At 34.5% G+C, this 23769-nt stretch overlaps 1 protein-coding gene across 1 annotated transcript; it reads left to right on the top strand.

Moving 5' to 3' along the window:
- The first annotated feature begins 18994 nt into the window (after nt 1-18994).
- LOC132278049 (uncharacterized) lies at nt 18995-23486 on the top strand. The gene is made up of 5 exons (XM_059779879.1): nt 18995-19260; nt 21356-21587; nt 21702-21934; nt 22041-22254; nt 23478-23486. The coding sequence occupies exons 1-5, from the start codon at nt 18995-18997 to the stop codon at nt 23484-23486; spliced, it is 954 nt and encodes a 317-aa protein (XP_059635862.1).
- Nucleotides 23487-23769: the final 283 nt, after the last annotated feature.

Below are 23769 nucleotides of genomic sequence, written 5' to 3'. Positions count from 1 at the left end.
ATAATCTAAATAATAATCATTAAAATGCTAATTAAATAATCCTCCAATCAAATCTCCCAATCATCCAGTAATATTACAACTCGGGAATCCATCTAGTGGACCCCTAATAATATTTAAACTAAAATAAATAACTAAATTAAAACATAAAGAAAAGTCCTACGTAGTAGGAAGAATGAGTAACTGTCTCTGCTCAGCACAAACAAGCTCTACATCCGATACTTGAAAAATAATGGTGGGTCAGACCCACAAACAAGTTCTACTCTACTACAATCTAAATAGAGACTCAATACGTAGATACATCCTAGATAACTCAACAATAGCAAAATAGTCCATATATCCATAAATACACATTATAGGACGCTCCCTAGACCATAGGTCTGTCTTAACCTAAATAGAAGGTGTTGGCCTAAGGATTTTATCTAAAGGTCAATCTTATGCTTTGATGATTACAAACCTTTAATGATGTTTAAGTACTAATGTTTTCATTGAGTGATATATAGTTGATCAACATTCAATCCTCAATGATGAGCTAGAAGATCCATTCCAAGCATTCCAAAGCATTCCAAACATTCAAGCAATGGATTCAAGGAAGCATCGAAGTTGCAAGAAATCAAAGAAAAACTCGGACTTCAAAGATCACACAAAGCATTTCAAAGAAAGAAAGCAAGTCTTCATCAAGCCTAAACAATCATGGTCAAAGAATGAAGAAAAGGGTAGATAGGATGGTGAGAGATTAAGATTCAATGTCAAAGTATATTTGAATATTTTTTGAAGCTCAAAATTATAGGACCATGCATATCATATAACATTCATATGCTCCTATGACCATTAGTAATAGACTAGGAACTTCATTTATATATATTGTCATATGAAATCTTTGCTAAGAAAGAGTTAGTTCAAGCTTGATAAGTTTTGAAAGAACTCATTTTTTAAGCTAGAAATTCTAGGACCATGCATATTAATCATTATATTTATTTTGGTCTCTAAAAAGAAAAGGAAAAGGCATTGAATTAATTTTTCATCTTTAAAGCCTTTGCTGCCAAAATTTGGTAAATGACTCTAGGACACAATGAACTTGAAATTTATCATCTTCATATGTCCCTAGACTCTTAGAAATAGGCCTTGAACTTAATTGAATCATTCATCAAAGTCCTAGGTGCTAGAAAGATGGATATCTCAAAAGAAGCTATTTTCAGCCTAGAAAATTTCAGACTAGCTTGCACTAAAACTGCTATAACTATTTGTGTAGATAGAATTTTTACACAAGTCCAGTGGCATTGGAAATATGACTTCGAGCCCTTGAGTTTAGACTCAAATTTCACCTAAATTGGATTAAAAATGACTGAGATATGAGCTTCACAAAATACCTGATTTTGCTCTGCGAAAATTCTGACCAGGTTGCACTTAAATAGCCATAACTTTTTTTATGGTTGGAATTTTTAAGCAAGGCCAATGGTTTTAGATAGCTGACTTCAAGACAATAAATTTAGACTCAAATTTCACCTTATTTTGAGTTTCATGGACTAAGTTATGTCCATTTGAAGTCATGCACTTTCTTCCATCCAATTTAGCAGCAGCCTTCATGAAGCAAGAGCAGCCTCTATAAGAAATAGAGCCAGCTCTCTCAAAGAATAGAGAAGGCTCAATGAAAAACTAGAGAAGGCTCTACAAAACTAGAGATGGCTTAGGAAAGTAGAGAAGGCTCAATGAAAAACTAGAGAAGGCTCTACAAAATTAGAGAAGGCTCACTAAAGTAGAGAAGGCTCTACAAAACTAGAGAAGGCTCCATTTTTCTATTGACCCATCTCCATTTTAGAAAAAGAGCCTGCTCCACTTTTTTAATGGAGCCGCCTCCACTTTTGCAAAGAGCCGGCTCCTTTGAGGGTTTTGAAATACAAAGGCATTTTTTCTGCATTTAATTCCTCTAACCACTTCTAACAGCTATATTGAGCTACGAATTTCAATATATATATAGAGGGCTTGTCTGTAAATATATTTACCATTTAAGAGACATTAAATCACATTGCAATTAGAGCTTTTGTTCTCAATCTTCTCTTCATCTCTCTCATTTCACTCTTATTCTATCTTGAGAGATTCCAGTAAAGATTAAAAGGGCTTTTGCTCTTGTTTAAATCTTCATAGAGTTTTTGCTCTATTATACACTTGAGAGATTCTATTGAATTCATATGAGCTTATTTTCTTCACATATTTCATCATCTCTCATTCATTTCATTCATAGAGTTTGAGCTTCATTTATATTCATCAATACTCTAGTTGTGAGCTAAAAATTGTACTGTTATCTTTGAGAGATTCATTGTACACTTTATTTCTATTACAAGTTATTGTAAAGGGTTGGTGTGACCCAAAAGGAAGCCTAGGATAAGAGTGTTCTCTTATCAAAAAAGAGAAGCAAGGTCTTACTTCAATTGAAGATTTGCTCTCCACCATTAAGGAAAAGCTCTAAGGAATTTGGGAAGTCTCAAGAGGGATCTTGAGCCGAAGAGTAGGAGTTTCCGAACCTCGCAAAAATCACTGTGTTATAGTTTGCAATTTCTCTTCTCTTATCTCTTTTATAATTGTGCTATAAATTGTTTACTTTCATATCTTGATTTCATATGTTGATTATTGCACAATAGGTTATATTTTTTATTAGAAATTGTATTTCTAAAATTTGCGAAAATTGGCCATTGACTCTATTCACCCCCCCCCCCCCCCCCCCTTCCCCTCTAAAGTCAATTCTTGGGTAACAATTGGTATCAGAGCCTAAACTCTATTAAAGGACTTAACCGTCTTAGAGCACGATCATGGCCAACAATGGTAGTATGACACTCTTAGAAGGTTATCCCATTAATAAACCTCCTTATTTTGATGGAAATGATTATATCTATTGGAAAATTAGAATGAAGGCATTTTTAAAAAGTATTGATATTGATGTGTGGAAAGTTATTGAAAATGGAGGTCATATCCCAACTAAAGTTTTTGAAGGAAATAAAATTCCTAAGTCGAAAGGGGAATGGGATGAAAATGATCATAGATTAATACAGTGTAATACTTTAGCCATATGCCATCTTTATTGTGCATTAAGCAAAAGTGAGTTTAATAAAATTATCTTTTATAGAACGGCTAAAGAAATTTGGGACTTGCTTGAATTAACATATGTTGGATTAAGTTATGATAATGATTCAAATATAAATAAACCCTTTAGCATAAATGAGATGCATTTTAGTTTTACTAACATTACTAATCATTTGAATGTTATTGGTAGAACTAACTCATCCACCTATAGTGAAGAAAGTGACGAAATGCAAAAGAAGAGTATAGCTCTCCAAGTTTCTAGCAAAGAAGCAAGTAACATCAAAGAGGTGGTCAATCTTTGTCTCATGGCCAATGAAGAGGAGGTAAATTCTAATCATGAATCCTTTGATTTAGAAACTTCCTATACGAATCTTCAAGCTACAAGACTGAGTTCATAACTAGCATACTTTTTCCGGTGATTGATCCAGAAACTTCATACATTTCTTCCACCGGTAATAGAACTACGAGTTCAGTGGCCAAATCACAAGTTCCCCGCTGTAATTTCAGTTTGCCGATGAGACACAACTATCTCCATTATTACCGGTGAGCAGAACCAACCATACCATACCCAGCAACCTCTACTGTTTCCGACCAAGCTTCATTCACTTCACTAATGTCTGGCAAAGCTCTAAGATAGCACGATCAAGTAGAAGAAGCCTATAGTAGCAGCAGCATGCTCCAGCTGAGGCGAACATCAGTTCCAATTTGTTCCAGTCCAACGAACTCAATTACTGTGTATATCAGTCCGATCAAGATCTACAGCAGTTCCAGTAAGCTTCAGTCAAATCCAGAAAGCTGTAAAGTCTAATCTATTTCGGCGAGATACACAGTGGCGTCTCAATCCCGCGAGCCCAAACAAGCAGAATTTCAATCCAGTGAAGTTTCCATTGATCTCGAAACGAAGAAATCAGCAAGCTTCACTCTCGGGATCTCTTTGATGTAGCAAGAGCCGGCTCCAAATTTACTAAGAGCCGGCTCCAAGGACAAATACAGAGCCGGCTCCAACAACTTTTGAGCCAGCTCCCACAATGCTTCTCTAAGTCTCAGGTTCTTAAGTGCACTATAAGTTGGTTAGACATATTTAATTGATCTCAGCACTTCACTTGGAGCATTGTAGTTGACATTTCCAGTAGCAAGAACTCTAGATTGTCTTCATGTGAATTGGGCATCCTACCTAGTAAGTTTCTTTCATTCAATCCACTCAAAGTTTCACATGATCTTAAAAATGATGAGAGAGAGCCGGCTCCTTATAAAACAAGAGCAGGCTCCAAGGAATTTATAGAGTCAGCTCTATATAACATAAGAGCCGGCTCCTATGATGGTTATAAGAATCAGTCTCTCGGCATCTCAAGAAGAACACAAGAACAAGCTCCAATAATGATATGAGCCGGCTCCATCTTTGATGTTAAAATGAGTCTCAGCACTTTCTGCCTTGAGGTCTTGAACTTGAATCACTCCAGAAAGTTTTCCAAAAGCAACAGTGGGTAAGTATCTCGGCTAGAACTCTTGATTGGGCATCTTCATAAGTAAGCTCTCTTCATCACAATTCTCTTTAAAGTTCATGTAACTCTTGCTTTTAAAATGATTTTTAGTAATTAATTTCTAGTAACTAATTTCTAAACTCATCACCTTTAATTCATCATTCTATGAGACCCTTAATTGCAATATAGCCTTTTTCTTTCACATGTAAAAGACTTATTCTAGCAAGAATTGCTTAGTTTATGGTCTGCAAATTCAAAATTTATGCACAAACTATCATTTGTCCTTTAATTAATCTATTGATCCATTATATATAGATCAAATCTTAGAGATATATTGCACAAATTTTGTTATCAAACCCCATTTGTTTTGAAGTTATCTTTGAATAAATTTTCAATATGTGTTGTCTATGGTTCAATTGGACAGAATATTTCAAGATTCTACTGGATTTCCACTTTTAGGCTGAATTTATCCATTTCAATCTTTAAATATTGTTACATAAAATTTTGTTTTGGGGTTTTTAAGTATAAATTTGTCCTAACACTTAAATTAATTGAATGTGAAATTTAAACTAGATTGGTTCATTGTTTCAAAATCCTTTTAAGTACCTCTGTTAATCTTCAGTCAAAACTAATTTGAGTCTTGAAATTTTCATTGTATGATAATTGGATTTTTTTTGGAGAATTCTTTCTGTAATTTCAGTCTAAACTCTAGAAATATCTATGGCTTCTATAGATGTAAAATGAAAATTTGCTTCAAATTTCTTCTTTTTTGTTTAAATCTTTCAAGTTTCTTATGCTCTACTACTTCAAAATATGGCAAGAAACTAGATTTTCCTCCCACCTTTTTGAGATGACAAAGGGGGAGAAAGATGTGGGATTCATTATGCTTGTTATGCTTATGCGTATATTGTTTTTCACTTATTTTAGATGCATATTGAAAGGGGGAGTCTTATACACTTTAATGTCTAAAATATTTGTTGTAAAATCAAGCATGCTATGATATTCAAAATATGCATATTGATAGGGGGAACATTCTTTCAAATGCAACTCCACTTTAATAATAAACACATCAATGTTTTGTCATCATCAAAAAGGGGGAGATTGTTGGCCTAAGGATTTTATCTAAAGGTCAATCTTATGTTTTGATGATTACAAACCATTAATGATGTTTAAGTACTAATGTTTTCATTGAGTGATATATAGTTGATCAACATTCAATCCTCAATGATGAGCTAGAAGATCCATTCCAAGCATTCCAAAGCATTCCAAACATTCAAGCAATGGATTCAAGGAAGCATCAAAGTTGCAAGAAATCAAAGAAAAACTCGGACTTCAAAGATCACACAAAACATTTCAAAGAAAGAAAGCAAGTCTTCATCAAACCTAAACTATCATGGTCAAAGAATAAAGAAAATGGTAGATATGATGGTAAGAGCTTAAGATTCAATGTCAAAGTATATTTGAATATTTTTTGAAGCTCAAAATTATAGGACCATGCATATCATATAACATTTATATGCTCCTATGACCATTAGTAATAGACTAGGAACTTCATTTATATATATTATCATATGAAATCTTTGCTAAGAAAGAGTTAGTTCAAGCTTGATAAGCTTTGAAAGAACTCATTTTTTAAGCAAGAAATTCTAGGACCATGCACATTAATCATTATATTTATTTTGGTCTCTAAAAAGGAAAGGAAAAGGCATTGAATTAATTTTTCATCTTTAAAGCCTTTATTGCCAAAATTTGGAAAACGACTCTAGGACACAATGCACTTGAAATTTATCATCTTCATATGTCCCTAGACTCTTAGAAATAGGCCTTGAACTTAATTGAATCATTCATCAAAGTCCTAGGTGCTATAAAGATGGATATCTCAAAAGAAGCTATTTTTAGCCTAGAAAATTTTAGACTAGCTTGCACTAAAACTACTATAACTATTTGTGTAGTTGGAATTTTTACACAAGGCCAGTGGCATTGGAAAGCTGACTTCGAGTCCTTGAGTTTAGACTCAAATTTCACCTAAATTGGATTAAAAATGACTGAGATATGAGCTTCACAAAATACCTAATTCTGTTCTGCGAAAATTCTGACAAGGTTGCACTTAAATAGCCATAACTTTTTCTATGGTTGGAATTTTTGAGCAAGGCCGGTGGTTTTAGATACCTAACTTCAAGACAATAAATTTAGACTCAAATTTCACCTCATTTTGAGTTTCATGGACTGAGTTATGTCCATTTGAAGTCATGCACTTTCTTCTGTCCAATTTAGCAGCAGCCTTCATGAAGCAAGAGCAGCCTCTATAAGAAATAGAGCCAGCTCTCTCAAAGAATAGAGAAGGCTCAATGAAAAACTAAAGAAGGCTCTACAAAATTAGAGACGGCTCAGGAAAGTAGAGAAGGCTCAATGAAAAACTAGAGAAGGCTCTACAAAATTAGAGAAGGCTCACTAAAGTAGAGAAGGCTCTACAAAACTAGAGAAGGCTCCATTTTTCTATTGAGCCGTCTCCATTTTAGAAAAAGAGCCTGCTCCACTTTTTTAATGGAGCCGCCTCCATTTGAAATTGAGCCGCCTCTACTTTTGCAAAGAGCCGGCTCCTTCGAGGGTTTTGAATTACAACAGCATTTTTTCTACATTTAATTCCTCTAACCACTTCTAACAGCTATATTGAGTTACGAATTTTTATATATATATAGAGGGCTTGTCTGCAAATATATTCACCATTTAAGAGACATTAAATCACATTGCAATCAGAGCTTTTGTTCTCAATCTTCTCTTCATCTCTCTCATTTCACTCTTATTCTATCTTGAGAGATTCCAGTAAAGATTAAAAGGGCTTTTGCTCTTGTTTAAATCTTCATAGAGTTTTTGCTCTATTATACACTTGAGAGATTCTATTGAATTCATATGAGCTTATTTTCTTCACATATTTCATCATCTCTCATTCATTTCATTCATAGAGTTTGAGCTCCATTTATATTCATAAATACTCTAGTTGTGAGCTAAAAATTGTACTGTTATATTTGAGAGATTCATTGTACACTTCATTTCTATTACAAGTTATTATAAAGGGTTGGTGTGACCCAAAAGGAAACCTAGGAGAAGGGTGTTCTCCTAGCAAGAAGGAGAAGCAAGGTCTTGCTTCAATTGAAGGTTTGCTCTCCACCATTAAGGAGAAGCTCTAAGGAATTTAGGAAGTCTCAAGAGGGATCTTGAGCCGAGGAGTAGGAGTTTCCGAACCTCGTAAAAATCACCATGTTACAGTTTGCAATTTCTCTTCTCTTATCTCTTTTACAATTGTGCTATAAATTATTTACTTTCATATCTTGATTTCATATGTTGATTGTTGCACAATAGGTTATATTGTTGATTAGAAATTGTATTTCTATAATTTGCGAAAATTGGCCATTGACTCTATTCACCCCCCCCCCCCCCCCCCTCTAGAGTCAATTCTTGGGTAACAAAAGGTAACATGCAAATCGCACACAAAGTGAGCATGTATACTTAGACCTACCAGGGACCAGATGTCTACTATATCCAGTTATCCATCCTAGGCAATATACACACCCTAACCATGATCCTGAGACTCAAGCTCAAATCATGGCACCATAATCATGTATATATAAAGTCCGTAAAAGCCTAATACAAAATTGTCATCCATCTGATATAGTGGTCTGACATAAACAAGTAGGACTTAACTCTGTGGTTAATCCATTCCCTTATAAATCCAAGTAGATAGGACTTAACTTTGATTATTTAATTCATCCCTAAGATACTACCATCCCATGCTGGTGCATCACAGCCATACAGTCCAATAATTGATGAGATAAATAATAAATTAAAATATCAATTAATCCAGAATAAGTATAATAAAAATCTAATATGTATATGACCATATTATGCATCTAATACAAGATTTGAAAATTATGTCACAGTCATTTAAGTTGCTAAAATAAGATTAACCAATTAAATCCTTTATATTCATTAACAACATGCAAACTTGTCTAAAATTTTATATTGTTCGAATCATTAGCATATAAATATAAATTATGTATTATAGGGTTTTAACATATCATGAATATTATTTAGAATCCCCATCAATAGCCCAAAATAGTTCTGGAACCCAAAAACATCCAAACAGTGCCTAAAAATACCTCATATACGCATCATAACAAGAGAGCATGCTCTCAAAAATTGAGAGTAGGCTCCAAGACAAAGGGAGCTAGCTCCATTAACCATGGAGCCGGCTCTACACATGAGGGAGCCGGCTCCCCATCACATGAATCCGGCTCTTTGCTTGAGGGAGCCGGCTCCCACTTCCATGGAGCCAGCTCTCTCCCTCTCTGAGAGCCCGAAACCAATTCTAATCCTTCTTCCCCGTCTCTGGCAAGTTTTCAACTCTTTTGTTCTCCATTAATACTGATCCTAAGAGTCTGAACTATGTCCCGAATCATCCCAGTAATTTATATTAATCAATTTTGCATCATTAATAACAAATAAACAATTAATCATGCCATATACTTCAAGATCAATCAACTGTAATTTAAATTACAACACTTGTTTTAAATCAGAATAAACATGAACAGAAGATTAATTTAAAATCTGATTAATTCATGGAGACTATCTAGGCATGCACAGAACACAAGTCTAAGGGAAAGAGTAAGAGAAAGAACTTGCCTTTGAGATTTCGAATTAAAATCTCAACGTCGTTTTCCTAGATTTTTGGGCAAACCTTGACTATTCTTAACTCCTCTATTGCCCTTGGTTCAACCCACGAGCAAACTTCTACAACCTCTCCTTGGTTCAGCCTTTGCTCTTGGCCAAAACCCTACCTTTTCCTCTCAGTTTTCCTCTCAAACCCCTCTGTATCTGGCCGTCGTCCTACCATAAGCTTAAGAGTGTGCATTAAGGCGAGGGCTAAGAGTTTTACATTTATCGAAGCCACTACTACCTTTCACTAAAAATATAGCTAGGGCGAGTAGGGATCGTCCTAAGGGATTTGTGAAGATCGAACAATGTCGTGGAATTGTTATTAGGGCTAGTAGGTCGAGTGATCAAATAATTGGTTGGTTGGTTGATTAAAGAGCAACTAAATTAAACTAAGTGATAGCAAAAGAATGCAATTAAGAGTAAGTAAGAGAGAGATATCTTGGGGTTTAGAGATTACCACCAAGCAATGCATTTCTATATCATTGACAAGTGATTAATGAGGGCAAATGGTGTGTTGCAATATTGGTGTGTGTGTAGTTGGTTGATTCAACAAGCAAGGATGACTAGTTAAGCATGTATTGTCTAAACATCATGTGAAAGGTACAATATATCTAATCAATGAAACATATATTGTCTAAACAACATGTGAAAGGCATAACAGATCAAAACAAGTCATTAATCCTTTCATTAAGCTCACAATTCAAATACAACACAAGGTTAGAGACATATGCTACTTGTATTCAAAAGCTTGGATCATCAAACAACAAGCATGGATTGTCCTCACATTTAACACTACACTACAACTACACTACATCTACACTACTAGCATAAAAATAAACTAGGGGAGAGGCACAAATCATCAAGGAATAAGTATGAACCATCAAGAGAATCACAAGAGCATTCCTTTAAGCACTATGTTTTGACAATCTCCAAATCTATAACATCAATACACATAGACATGCATCAATAACACAAAATCTAGAGACAAGCACATGAACATCTATTCTAGCATACATAGATATATGGATAGAATGAAATGATCAATTAGAAGCATTAAACCACATAAATCATTGAATAAACAAGATCTATATATATCAAAGTGTCAAAACATCAATTACAACACTAATCCCTCAATAATACACAAGATTGAGATATAGAAAGCATGCTTGGGGCTAACTATATCCCCAAGAGGATGTCTAGCCACTCATGGTGATGTTGCTCCAACCCTCAAGGGCTAACTCCATGGTTGAAATCTGCTCCTTGTTGATGAAGAACTTCAATGATGTCTCTAGCCTCCTCCTCCCCTAAGCTTACTCTCCAAGAGATTAAACCTTAGAATAGTCTATATGCTCAAAAAGTGCATCATATTCCTTTTATAGGTAGGTCAAGTGGCACACAAAATGAGCTGGGGTTGTGCAAAGAATATTCTCTAATGATTGGATAGAGGACAGATTGCACAAGCTGGAATTTTAACTTTTTCGCACTAGAGGAAGTTCGGTCAATCGAACCTTGGACTTGGATCGATCGAACTGGCTGAGATCTATCGAACTTAGGCTGGATCGATCCAACTGGTTAAGCTTTTCGGGAAAAGACAAATCCGAGATATTTTGGAGAGATATTTATGGGAAAAGGACAAAAGTGGTTAATGGGTGGTACGGCTGTGGATAGGATCAATCATTTGAATAAGGACAAAAGTGTTCGGTCAATCGAAGGGTGATGTTGGATAGATCGAACTTTTGGACTTTATGCTTTTGGGCCAAGGCTTGGATCTATCTTGAAGTGCTGAGATCGATCATTGTTCGATCGATCGAACCTTGAACTTGGATCGATCGAACTTTGCTGCTTGTCACCTTTGGCTTCTTTTGCTTCCTTCTTTCTCCACTTTGCTCTTTTCTTTGTTTAATCCCAGAATTGTTCAATTAAGCTCTTATTTGGCTGAGTTAGCTTATTTTCAAGATAAGTGCCTGAAAATGAAAATAATATGAAATCAATCTAAAACGGTAAAGTAAGATAGATAAAGGTACTAGAATGCCTAAGCTTAAGGGGTTTAAATACGCACTTTTCAGCGCTCATCAGTATCTCTCCGCCTCTATGTGTACATGAATAGGGTTCTAAAATCCTTGTAGACATATAACGACATATATATAGGCTTCGAAACCTAATTCTAATTATAATTAGAGAAGGAAAAGAAAAATATAATAAAATAAATATATATAACTAGGTCGGGTATCCCACCACGTGATAATCCAATATATATATATTAAACACTAACACCATAAAATACATATATATGAATAATGACACTAATTTAATCATTAATAATAATTAATATTTAAACTAACCCTATATACATATATACCCATATATATATGTATAACCATCCATGGGTATTTACTGTACCCATTTAACCTCCTATCCAAGTAGTCCATGAGACCCAGACAGTTGGTCCATTACTACTGTCCAAATCCATCCTTAAATAAAAATTAAAATAAACATTTAATCACATAATTTAATTAACCAATTTATTCATTTATTCAAATAAAATCTTTATTTAAATTTTCACATAAGCATACAATGTAAATGAAAACAAATAATTAAAATTAAATAATTTATTCATTTATTCAAAGAAAACAATTATTTAAATTTCCAAATAAGCATACAATGTAAATGAAAACAAATAATTAAAATTAACCAATTAGACAAATTAAACAATTAAACAATTACACATATAATCAAATCATCAATTAATCAGTTAAAGAAATAAAAATAAAAATAAAAAAAATAAAAAAAAATACCAAGACTATCCTTTTAAAATTTGGAGTATTACATGACCCAAACCCGTGGGTCCGAATCGCTAACCGAGTCTTTACCCGAACCCGAAAACACCCGAGGGTAAAACGATCAACTAAGGTATGAAAATTAATTATATAATTCTAAATGAGTCTAAATAGGTCAACATAAGTCGTAAGGGTCATTTGAACCCATGACGCAAAGTCCTGAACTTAAGAATGAGGATTCCACACAATTGTGCCATTCGTTTTCAAGGAATTCCGGAGCAATCCACACTAAAAAGGTCATAACTCTCACTACGATTTGAAATTTTGACTAAAATTTCATTGGTAAGCTAACTAAAAATACTTGAAATTTGATTAAAGAATGAACTCATTTGGATTTGAAATGAGAAATTTATAGCCATCCAAATTTGATTCATGATTATTTTTCACATTTTCATCAAACCCATGCCTATACCATAATGATACAGGTAATTCCATCAAATTATTATACCATTCTTCTATAAGATTCCTCAAATGCCCCATGGCAATATCAAAGTCAGCTTGGTTGTAAGCTCTTGCAGCCTTCCAAAAATACTTCCTCAATAACAAACTAGGGTACTTCTTTTTAAAGTTATTAAATAAATGTCTGCAGCAATATCTATGGTGGGCCTTAGGAAAGATATAAGAAATTACAGAATCCAGTCCCTATATAAAATAGTTAAAACAGTGTCAACAATCAAATTTACCAAAGACAATAAAATAAAAATTAAATAACATTCAATATGAAAATACCTTTTATTGATCAGACATGAAAGTACATGGGTTGTCCTCAAAATCTTTACCAATCATAGTCTACAGATGTGTTAGAAAAAAACCACAACTTTCCCTTCCTTCACTTTCCACAACACCATAGGCCATTAGGAAAAGGACATTGTTGCCATCTAGTGCAGTGGCTGTAAGTAGAACACCATCGTAGGGTCCTTTCAAATGGCAGTCATTTAGACCAATAAATGGTCTACATCCTTTCTTCTAACCATTGGCCAGTGCCTCAAAACAGAAGAAAATTATATTAAAGACTGGGTTCACATACAAATTTGCCCTAAACCTCTTAATTTTAACCAAGCTTCCTGGATTTGTTTTATCAATTTCATTTGCATAAGCTGGAAGTAATGTGTAAGCTTCAGCATGATTACCCCAAATTTTCTTTAGTGCCTTCCTCTTTGCCCTATACAACTGCACTCTACTAGGTTCAATTTCATATTGTGTCTTCACTGAAGCTCCCAAAGATGCTATTTTAATCTCAGTATTCTCTCTTATCCTATCTGCAAACTTCATAGCAATCCATGTTAATGTTGCTTCCTTAGAAGTGATCTCCTTCACCCAAGTATGCTCTTTGTTTTTTTTATTAATCTGATAGGTGATTTTATCAAAGAGAGGTGATGTATGTATCATCCATGGGCAGCTTGTAGCAGCACAATGACATCTTATTCTAGCTTATTCATTTTTTTTTCTAACCATTTTAAAACACTCTTGAATTGCATAATCCCTTAACACTTCCCTAAATTTCTTAATATTGTCAAATAGATGACCTTTCACTAGCTCTATCTTTTGTCCTGGAACTCTATGAAATTCTATCCCAAACAAACATTAATCAAAGGCTTTACCCTTAGCCCTATCTTCTTTATCAGTATCACCCAATATTTCAACACTTGATTCTGATCCACATTCATCCCCAGACCCATAATCTGACAAACCATCATCACTACTTATTTGAACTCCCCCCATGGTACCTTCATCTACTAGTCCACTATCACTAGAATACCCTTCATTTTCATCTTCCCATTCCTCATCTTTTGAACTGAAACCAAATATATAATCTCCATCATCCTCACCTTCCTCATCACCATCCCTTACCCTACCACCCCTCTCACCACCACTCACATGACCACACCTTGGACAACCATCCCTTTCACCATTCCTCTCACATACCATATTTAAATTTTCAACAGTTTCTAACTCAACATGAACATGAACAAATTTTTTATAATGATTAGTATGCAAGCTAAACATTTGTAACATATCAGCATCACTCTGCACTACCATTTTCTCATGACTCCCAGGCAAATCACAATGCATGATAATTGAGACTCCTAATTGTGCAGGTAAATTTTCTAAAGACACTTGTAAAACATCATCCATCAAATCAATAAAATAGTACCTATCAGGGTCAACATTATAAATTCCTTTCACAGTGGACTTGTAGTGCACAATAATGTCATACAATTCAGAATCTACCATCTGTTTATACCACATAAGAAAAAACATTAGGATACATATAGGGATGGCAATTTGACCCGCCTTCGCGGTTACCCGCTCCACCCCGCCCCGTTTTTTACGGTTATGGGGGACCGTTTAGCTTCTTTGGGCGGGGATGGTTTGATATAATAAAAACCGCGCGAGTTTGGTGCGGGGACGGGGTGAGGTCGCCCCGCCCCGTTTAGATAGGCAAATTACTTCAGTACCCTTATTTCATTAGTATATATTTTTCCAGTATATATATAAGTATCCTATATAATAATATTAAAGTAACAAATGAATTTGATTAGAAGGAAAGTTGCAATAATGAAGAACTAAAGATGAGGGGGGGAAAAATAGCAAATCTATTTGAACAATAAATATATTAGGGTCTTAAACGGGGCAGGGCGGGTACCCGCGGGGATAAAAATGTTAAACGGTTACGGGGATGGAATGGAAAGTCCACCCGTTTTTGCGGTTTTAGGCTAGGATGGTGGTGGGATTTTTAAAAGGTTGCAGGGGTGGGGGAGGGTACACCCGCCCAAACCCGCCCCCGTTGCCATCCCTAGATACATATAATAAAATCACATGCATATTTCAAAATAACAGCACAATTTTCTCAGTCAACGCATATTAATATGGAAAAATCAAAATACAAAAACATTAGGATAACTAAAAAAAAAAAAAATCCAGTAAGTGGAAATTCATTAGATATTTGATAATCTAAAAAAAAAAGATATAGAAATAATTTAGTGAGAATTCAATATATATATATATAATACAAAAAACATTTAGAAAAAAAAATTCTATATATATAATGAATTTTCACTACATTATTTCAATATGGTAATTTTCACTAAAATTTTAGAAAACTAAACACTGTGAACAAAAACAAAAAAAAAAAAAAAAAAAAGGGTGATATAAGTGTTGATTCAAAAAAAATTAGGATGCATATAAAAATACCTATCCAACAACTATTATAAGTGTTGATATGAAAAAAAATCTCTGATAATAATTACATACCAGATATAAGTGTTAATTATATCTTGTCGAAGAACCTATCCAACAATATCCAGATTCAAAAAAAAAAAAAAAAAAAAAAAAAAAAAAAAAAAAAAAAAAAAAAGAAGAAAAAAAAAATTCATACTGTAAACAACTATACTCGTTACATATTAATATGGCAAAATCAGAATACAAGTTAGGCAATATATATATATATATCAAAAATGAAATACTATGAACAACTATAACAAAAACCCTAAAAATTACTGCGAAAATAGACATGCATAACAAAATAGCAATGAACAAGAACCTATTATATATCTATAAAGCAAAAACCCTAAAACCTCAACAAGAATAGCAAAACCCCCAATTTTATTTAAAAAAATTAGGCTTACCTTCACCAGCGATGCCTGCTAGGGGTACTGTCTGTACTTACGCCTAACTAGGGGAGGTAAGTGAAATTATCCCATGCAATTATTAGTCTAGTTCCTCCAAGTTCTTGGCAAGTGGCATTTCAAGGGGCCGACAATATATACTCTTCAATTACAATACTTTACTTTTTTTTTTTTTTACTTACCAAAAAAAAGTATATACTCTTCAATCAGAAATGTCTATGCTTTTGAGTGAATGAAATAGAAGGAAACAAATCTTCTCTAGTTACTTTCTCGCTGATGTTTAGTGAATATCTAACGGTGGTGATTAACGTCACCTCCCTAACATAACCTTGTCATTATCAAGTCAGCGCTAAATCAGCAAGTCAAGAAAAAAAAAAAAAAAAAAAATGAGTATTAATTGTTGGTGGATTATTAAGAGTGAGCAATAACGCATCAATGGGATGAAAGGAAGGAAGATAGAGGATAGAGCCTTTTAAAGCTTAACTGAGACTTTTAGTTTTTGAATTTATTTAAGTATGAATTTCATTACTTCAAAGGGTAAGTCAATGTGTTTAGGAAACTCTAAAATTCATGGTCCGAAAGTCTTTCAAGGTTTAGACTTGAGCTTTGTGAATTTTTTTGTTTTTTTTTCGATAACCGAGGTATTTGGGGCTTTGACCTGTGTAAGGCGATCCCCCACACGAATCGAGTAAAACTCGGACTATGTCTACGGTCATGACTCCAAGAAATTGCTCACATATATATAAGGAAAATCGAACTTGAGACCTGAAACTTAATGAGGCTCCAGGACCAAGTCTTTTTCACTAAACCAACCCCTTGGGATTCAACTTTGTAAAAATTATATTAAATATTACTTTTATATTAAGTTTAGCTCTCACCATAGCTATGCTACCTATTTTCTTCATCTTTGTTTCCAATTCGCTTTTGCTTCTTTACTTGAAGTTTTATGATTTTTTCCCTTTGTAAATAACCTTTGCCATTATCCTTGAGACTTTGATCAGTTCTAAACAGGGATGGACCTGTGATGGCTCCCATTGATTTTTTTTTTTTTTTTTTTTGTTATTATACCCACTAATTTTGCTTTTTTTTAAAAATAATTTATTTAAAAATTTTGAATTTTCCCCCACTCAAAAAAAAAAAAAAAAAAAAAAAAAAAAACTCTACTATTGTCTTCCTCAATATTTTTGGTTAAAAATCGTCCCCCCTCACGTATATTCTTGAATCTGTCCCAATTCTAACACATAAAGCCTGAAAGATACAACTCAATTGAAATATTAAATTCACATGTTAATGATTTGTTCTTTATCAAAATTACACAAATACTGTTGGTTGTTATAGACTCCATGTCAAGCCAGATCTTGACCTCTTATGGCATACTATTCTTTGTTTTCTTCCAAACCCGCAAGATCTGACCATGGTTTAATTTCATTTATTATTACATTGAAGCACATCAGCTTATTTATTGTTGTTATCCACTTTGGTCAACAAGTTTTGAAGTTTAAAATAGTCAGTGAGAAGTGTGTGTGTGTGTGTGTGTAATGCATGGGTGCATCATTTTGAAGTTTATTGGTGAAAGAAGTAATACAAAGTTGAATTAATTTCACTAGAACCCCCCTCAAGTTTCACTAAATATTATATTAAAACAACTTTTAAAAATTACTATCACTCATACGGCAAATGATTATTCGGTAACTTACACCCCAACCGTCACATGACACCATGTGAAATGACTTTAATACCCTTTGACCTTGTCAAAAGAGCTCTTTAACCTAAATAAATATATTAAAAGACTAAAATATCCTTAAATACTTTGCAAATTTACAATTGTATTATATATAGGGTTAAATGCAAAAAAAAAAACCCTGAACTATAGGGGTTTTGTAACTAACCCCCCGGAACTATAAGAAACCCCCCTGAACTTTCATTTTCTTGCAATTTACCCACTCAGGCGACTGGAAAAGAAAAAAGACCAAGTTACCCTTTAGTAAAACAACATAGTTTGGTGGGAATATCAATTTCACTTGTTAACGTGGCACATAAAATCTAACCCACCAATAGCATTTTGACAACACAACAAAATAAGGATTCTTATCTCTAGCTTACATCACGCACACATCAGCCAAACCTAACCTAACCGAACTTCCTTCATTCACAACAAAAATGAAGAGAGGAGAAAAGGAAGCCATTGTCGGCCTTGACTGCAAATTGGCCTTGTCTGCAAATCGGCCTTCTTTGCAAACCTAATCAACATAAAACCTAACCGAACTTCCTTCATTCACGACAAAAACAAAGAGAGGAGAAAAAGAAGCCATTGTTGGCCTTCTCTGCGAACCTAATCAACATAAAACCCTAAAAAACGTTTGCCTTAAGGTGTGGGAATCGCTTTCAATAACTCTCTTACTCTAATTAACTGATTTTTCTTATATGTGTGTATATTGATTTTGTTATATAATGACGAAGCTCAGTTATGTCTGTTTCTTGCTTTGTTCATGCGTTTTTCTTACTTTGTATAAAGTGTTAGTCAAATTTTTGAAGGAAATGAGTAAAAGTTTGTAGTTGATGTTGTTGTGACATTTTAGAAGAAAAGTTTTGCTTTTGTTCATGCCTTTTTAGAACTCTGATGTTGTAGTTGATTTGTATTTTATTTGAAAGGTCTGAGGTACAATGTCTTTGCAGTATTTTTTTTCATGTTCATGTCGACTAGTCCCTATCTAAAAACCTTGTCTGTTGTTATTGTTTATTTCTATTGTATACAATGTCTTTATTTCATGACTTTATGTGAAATGGTGGTCCCTCTATGTTTGTCAAATGACTTGATATACTTTGTAGTGGTCCTTTTTGTGTATTTAATTTTGACACAGCATTATTGATTGCATTGTCTATATTTTAGTGGTCCCTTTTGTGTTACTAAATATGTAAGGTGTTATTTAATTGTACCCCATTTGCATACTGACATATATAGTGATCATGTGCTTAAATTATTGAATTAGATATGTTATTTAATGATTGCATTGTCTCTATTATTTGTACACTTATTAAATGACGTGTCTATGTTGTTTTTATTAAGGTTGAATCTGTCATTGTCCATATTGAGGTTTTGTGTACCCACTTGTTGTTGTAGATGGATGATATGTTTACCATTGAACTTCATCATGGGGTTATATTTGAGAAATCACCCCCTATGACATACTTAAGAGGAAATATAACTAAATTTGAAAAAATAGACCCTGACATAATGCCATATCTTGAGGTTCAAAAGATGGCAACTGGATTGGGGTATGGGGTGATTAGTGAAGTGTCCTACAAAGTACCTTATAAGTGGCAACAATTTAAAGAAGTAAAGTGTGATTTAGATGTGTTTAGGATGTTTTATGACCACGAAGCTCATGGAAAAATGTCTGTTGTGAAATTATACATTGTTGCACCTTTATTGAATGGGGCAGAGAATGAGGTCAACTCATATGTTGATTTAGGGTGGGATTATCTAATGAGTGATACCCAACTCATTGCTCCTGTGTCAAGTGAGTATGGTCCTAATGATGAGTTGATAAGTCTATGTGAATCTTGATGAGCACTGAAAAGTGCGCATTTAAACCCGTTAAGCTTAAGCATTCTAGTACCTTTATCTATCTTACTTTGCCGTTTTAGACTTATTACGTGTTATTTATATTTTCAGGCACTAATCCCAAAATTGAGCTAACTCAGCCAAATAAGAGCTTAATTGAAGCAATCCTGAGATAAACCAAAGGAGGGAGCAAAGTGGAGAAAGCAAGGAGCAAAAAGGAATCAAAGTTGTGCAGCTGAAAAGTTCGATCAATCCAACTTAGAGTTCGATCGATCGAACATCTATGATCGATCACAGTACTTCTCGATAGATCCAACCTTGGCCTTTGCTGAAATTCCAAGTTCGATCGATCCAACATCACCTTCGATCGATCGAACCCTATTTTGTCCTATTCAAATGATTGATCTTATCCACAGCTGTACGCCTACCAACCACTTTTGTCCTTTTCCCCATAAATATCTTCGAAATATCTCAGCCTTATCCTTATCCGGAGGAGTCAGACCACTTCGATCGATCCAAGATGCAGTTCGATCGATCGAACCCATCTTCGATCGATCCAAGTTAAGGTTCGATCGATCGAACTTCCTCCAGCGAGAAAAAGTTAAAGTCCAGCTCATTTATTCCGTCCTTCACCCAATCATTGGAGTATATGTCTTGCACGACCACAGCTCATTATAGGGTGTATTTGACCTACCTATATAAGGAATATGATACACTTTTTGGAGAGGGAGTCTAGAGTCTCTTGTCACACATTGAAAATCATCTTGGAGGTTATTCTTGGAGAGGAGGAAGGAGGGAAGCTAGAGCACCATTGGAGGAGATCTTCACCAACAAGGAGCAGCCATGAAGTTAGCCCTTAAGGGTTGGATCATCACTACCATAAGTGTCTAGACATCCTCTTGGGGCTAGAGTTAGCCCCAAGCATGCTTTCTATACTCTAATCTTGTGTATTATTGAGGGATTAGTGTTGTATGATACATCTTGATATTCATGTATATATAAATCTTGATTATTTCATGGTTTGTATGGTTTAATACTTCCAATTGACTATTCTATTCTACCCATATGTCTATGTATGCTAGAGTAGGATATTCGTGTGCTTATCTCTAGATTTAGTGTTTTTGATGCATGTCTATGTGTATTGATGCTATAGATCTAGAGATTATCAAGATGATATGCTTAATGAATGCTATTTTGGTTTATTTGATGGTTTATGCCTATTCTTGATGGCTTGTGCCTCTCCCCTAGTCTAGATAGCTTTATTTTCATGCTAGTAGTGTAGATTTAGTGTAGTGGTAGTATAATGTTAGATGGGAGGACAATCTACTCTTGATGTTTGATGTTCCATGCTTGTGAGTCCAAATGGCATATTCCTCTAATATTGTGTTGTATGTGGATTGTGAGCTTAATGAAGGATTAATGACTAGTTATGATATGTTGTATCTTTCACATGTGTTTAGACAATTTATTCCTCTCCCAATAGATAAATTGTGGCCTCTCACATGATGATTAGATAATGCATGTTTAACTAAGTAATCCTTATGGATTGCTTGGACTATAAGCTTAATGAAAGGTTCAATGACTTGATTTGATATTTTGTTCTCTTCACATGATGTCTAGACAATATATTCCTCTACCAATAGATGTATTGTGGCCTCACACATGTTGATTAAGACAATTTGCACTTGTTGAGTCACCCTTACCAATTGAATGTCTTTTACACACACAACATTGTTGCAACACATTCATTTCCCTCATTAGTCACTTGATTATGGTTTGGAATAATATTGTTTGGTGGTGATCTCTACACCCCAAGACCTTTCCTTCTTACTTACTCTTTATCTTATTGCATTTTAATTAATTCTTTTCTAGAAGTAATCAACCAACCCAATTCTCTTTTGCAATCATTTGGTACGCTAGAGTCGAAATTGAAATTCCAACACGTATAATCCCTTGGGACGATCCCTACTCACTCTTGCTACGTTAGTAGTGGTTTTTATAAATTTAAATTTGACATAAAAGGCTTTTCTCGAACCACACATTCACTACATTTAGTTTGGCGTTTACAAGCGACCTCGTCAAATCTGATGATGAATGTGTTGATAGTGGTTATATGCACCAGGATTACATTGTTTCAAGGGATTTTGGAGAAAAAGAACCGGAATTAGGCATAAAATTTGGGTCAGCTGCTGATTTTAGGTTGGCACTTAGGGAAAATGCATTGAAAAACAAGTTTGATATAATGTTCACAAGGAATGATGGAGATAGGGTAACTGCAGTGTGCAAGGTTGAAAGTGGTTGGAGGATACATGCAAGCAAACTTGAAAATGAAGATTATATAATTATTAAGACCTATATGCCAGCACATACTAATTGTTTATGGTTTCATACAAATGGATAGGCCTCATCAACCTTCTTAGCAAACAAATATTGTGAACAACTAAGATTGAACCCTAAGATACCTGTGGGAACACTTAAGAGCACCATTGCATCTGAAATGAACATTAATGTGTCCACATATAAAGTTTATAGGGCTAAAAGAAAGGCATTAGAAATGATTGAGGGGAATGATGCTGAGCAGTATGGTAAAATAAGGGATTACTATAGCTTGATATTGAGAACCACCTTGGCAGTGTAGTTAAAATACAAATTGAGCCCACTGCTGATGAAAATGTTAGAAGGTTTCAAAAAGTATTTATTTGTTATGTTGCAATGATAGCTGGTTTTAAACAAAATGTAGGCCATTAATTATTTTAGATGGATATTTCCTAAAGGGTCCTTATGGTGGTCATCTACTGAGTGCAGTGTCCATGGATGGGAATGGTCAAATGTTTCCAGTTGCAATTGCAGTGGTAGAATCTGAGATAAGAGATTCTAAGAAATGGTTTATGCGAGAGTTGATGGATGCTGTAGGGCCATACAATGATATAACCTTCATGTCTAATAGGCAAAAGGTAAAATGTATTTTACTGTGTTCTGACACACTTCCTTCCACACACACTCACTTGTACACACTTACCTGCACACACTCACACACTTATACACACACCCACCCGCACACACTCACACACTTACACACACACTCACACACTCACCTGCACATACTTATACACATTCACACACTTATACACACATTCACATGCACACACTCACACACTATCACACACTTACATACTATCACACACTCACACACTTGTACACACACTTATACACTCACACACTCACTTGTACACACTTACCTGCACACACTCACACACTTATACACACACTCACCTGCACACACTCACACACTTATACACATTCACTGTGATACCCCTCGAATCTGAGACATGGGTTGATCAGGCCCAAGCCCAAACCCGAGGGAATACCAAAAAATCAATATATAAACGAACACAGAATACAAATCGAAATAATAACAAATAAATAAATAAAGGCTGAAAAGAATTCTAATTATAAAATCCTCAAAAGTTATAATTAATAAAATCCAAACTCTCCATTAATTAATAACTCGGGAATCCATCCTGTGGATCCCTAATAATATCCCAAACTGAAACTGAAACAACTGAAATAAAATCTAAAGCCAAACATGGAAAGTAGTCCTACGTAGTCGGAGGAATGAGTGTCTGTATCTGCTCTGCACGACCAAGCTCTAACCCTAGAACTGACGAGCACCTGAAAAATAAGAGAGTGGGTCAGGCCCACATGCAAGTCCTATTCTACTACGATCTATACAGAAACCCGATATGCAAATACATCCTAGATAGCTCAACAATAACTAGAGTAGTCCATATATGTATAAGTAGACACTATATGTAGGACGCTCACTACTCCAATAGGTCTGTCTCAGCCTGAGTAGAGATACCATGCAAATCGCACATAATGTGGTCATGTGTACTTAGACCTACCAGAGAACAACAACTATTGTCCAGTTATCCATCTTAGGCGATATACGCACCCTGACCATAGTCTTGAGACTCAAGCTCATACCATGGAACCATAACATAAATATATAAAGTCCATACACTCCTAATACAAAATATCATCCATCTGGTATAATGGCCTGATATATGTATAACAATCCATCCAGAAACCAAAATAGGTCATTCAATTATTTTATTGACATGAGACCAATATGAGTAGGACTTAACCTTTATAGTTAATTCATATCTTAATCCAGAATAGGTAGGACTTAATATTTGAACTAATCCATCTCGAGTATGCCACCGTCCCATACCGGTGCATACAATCCTCCAAATAACATAGTTAATAAAACAACACTATATATTCAACAACCATTCTCCAAAATATGCATCAATATAAATTAATACATATATATCAATATTAAGCATTCATTATAGAGCCTAAAAATCATATTCCAATAATGTAAACTGCTAAAATAAATTTAAGCATTTACGTCCTCCAAATTGTCCATAAATTGTTGCAGTTAAAAAACAAATAAGTATCAATTT

This window comes from Cornus florida, unplaced genomic scaffold (assembly GCF_030987335.1).
Source record: "Cornus florida cultivar Cherokee Brave unplaced genomic scaffold, ASM3098733v1 CherokeeBrave_3.0.0_Hap2_Chr10, whole genome shotgun sequence".
In the NCBI taxonomy this organism is placed as follows: Eukaryota; Viridiplantae; Streptophyta; class Magnoliopsida; order Cornales; family Cornaceae; genus Cornus; species Cornus florida.
Note: the sequence above shows the minus strand (reverse complement) of the source record. Positions and strands in the feature narration are given on the sequence as shown.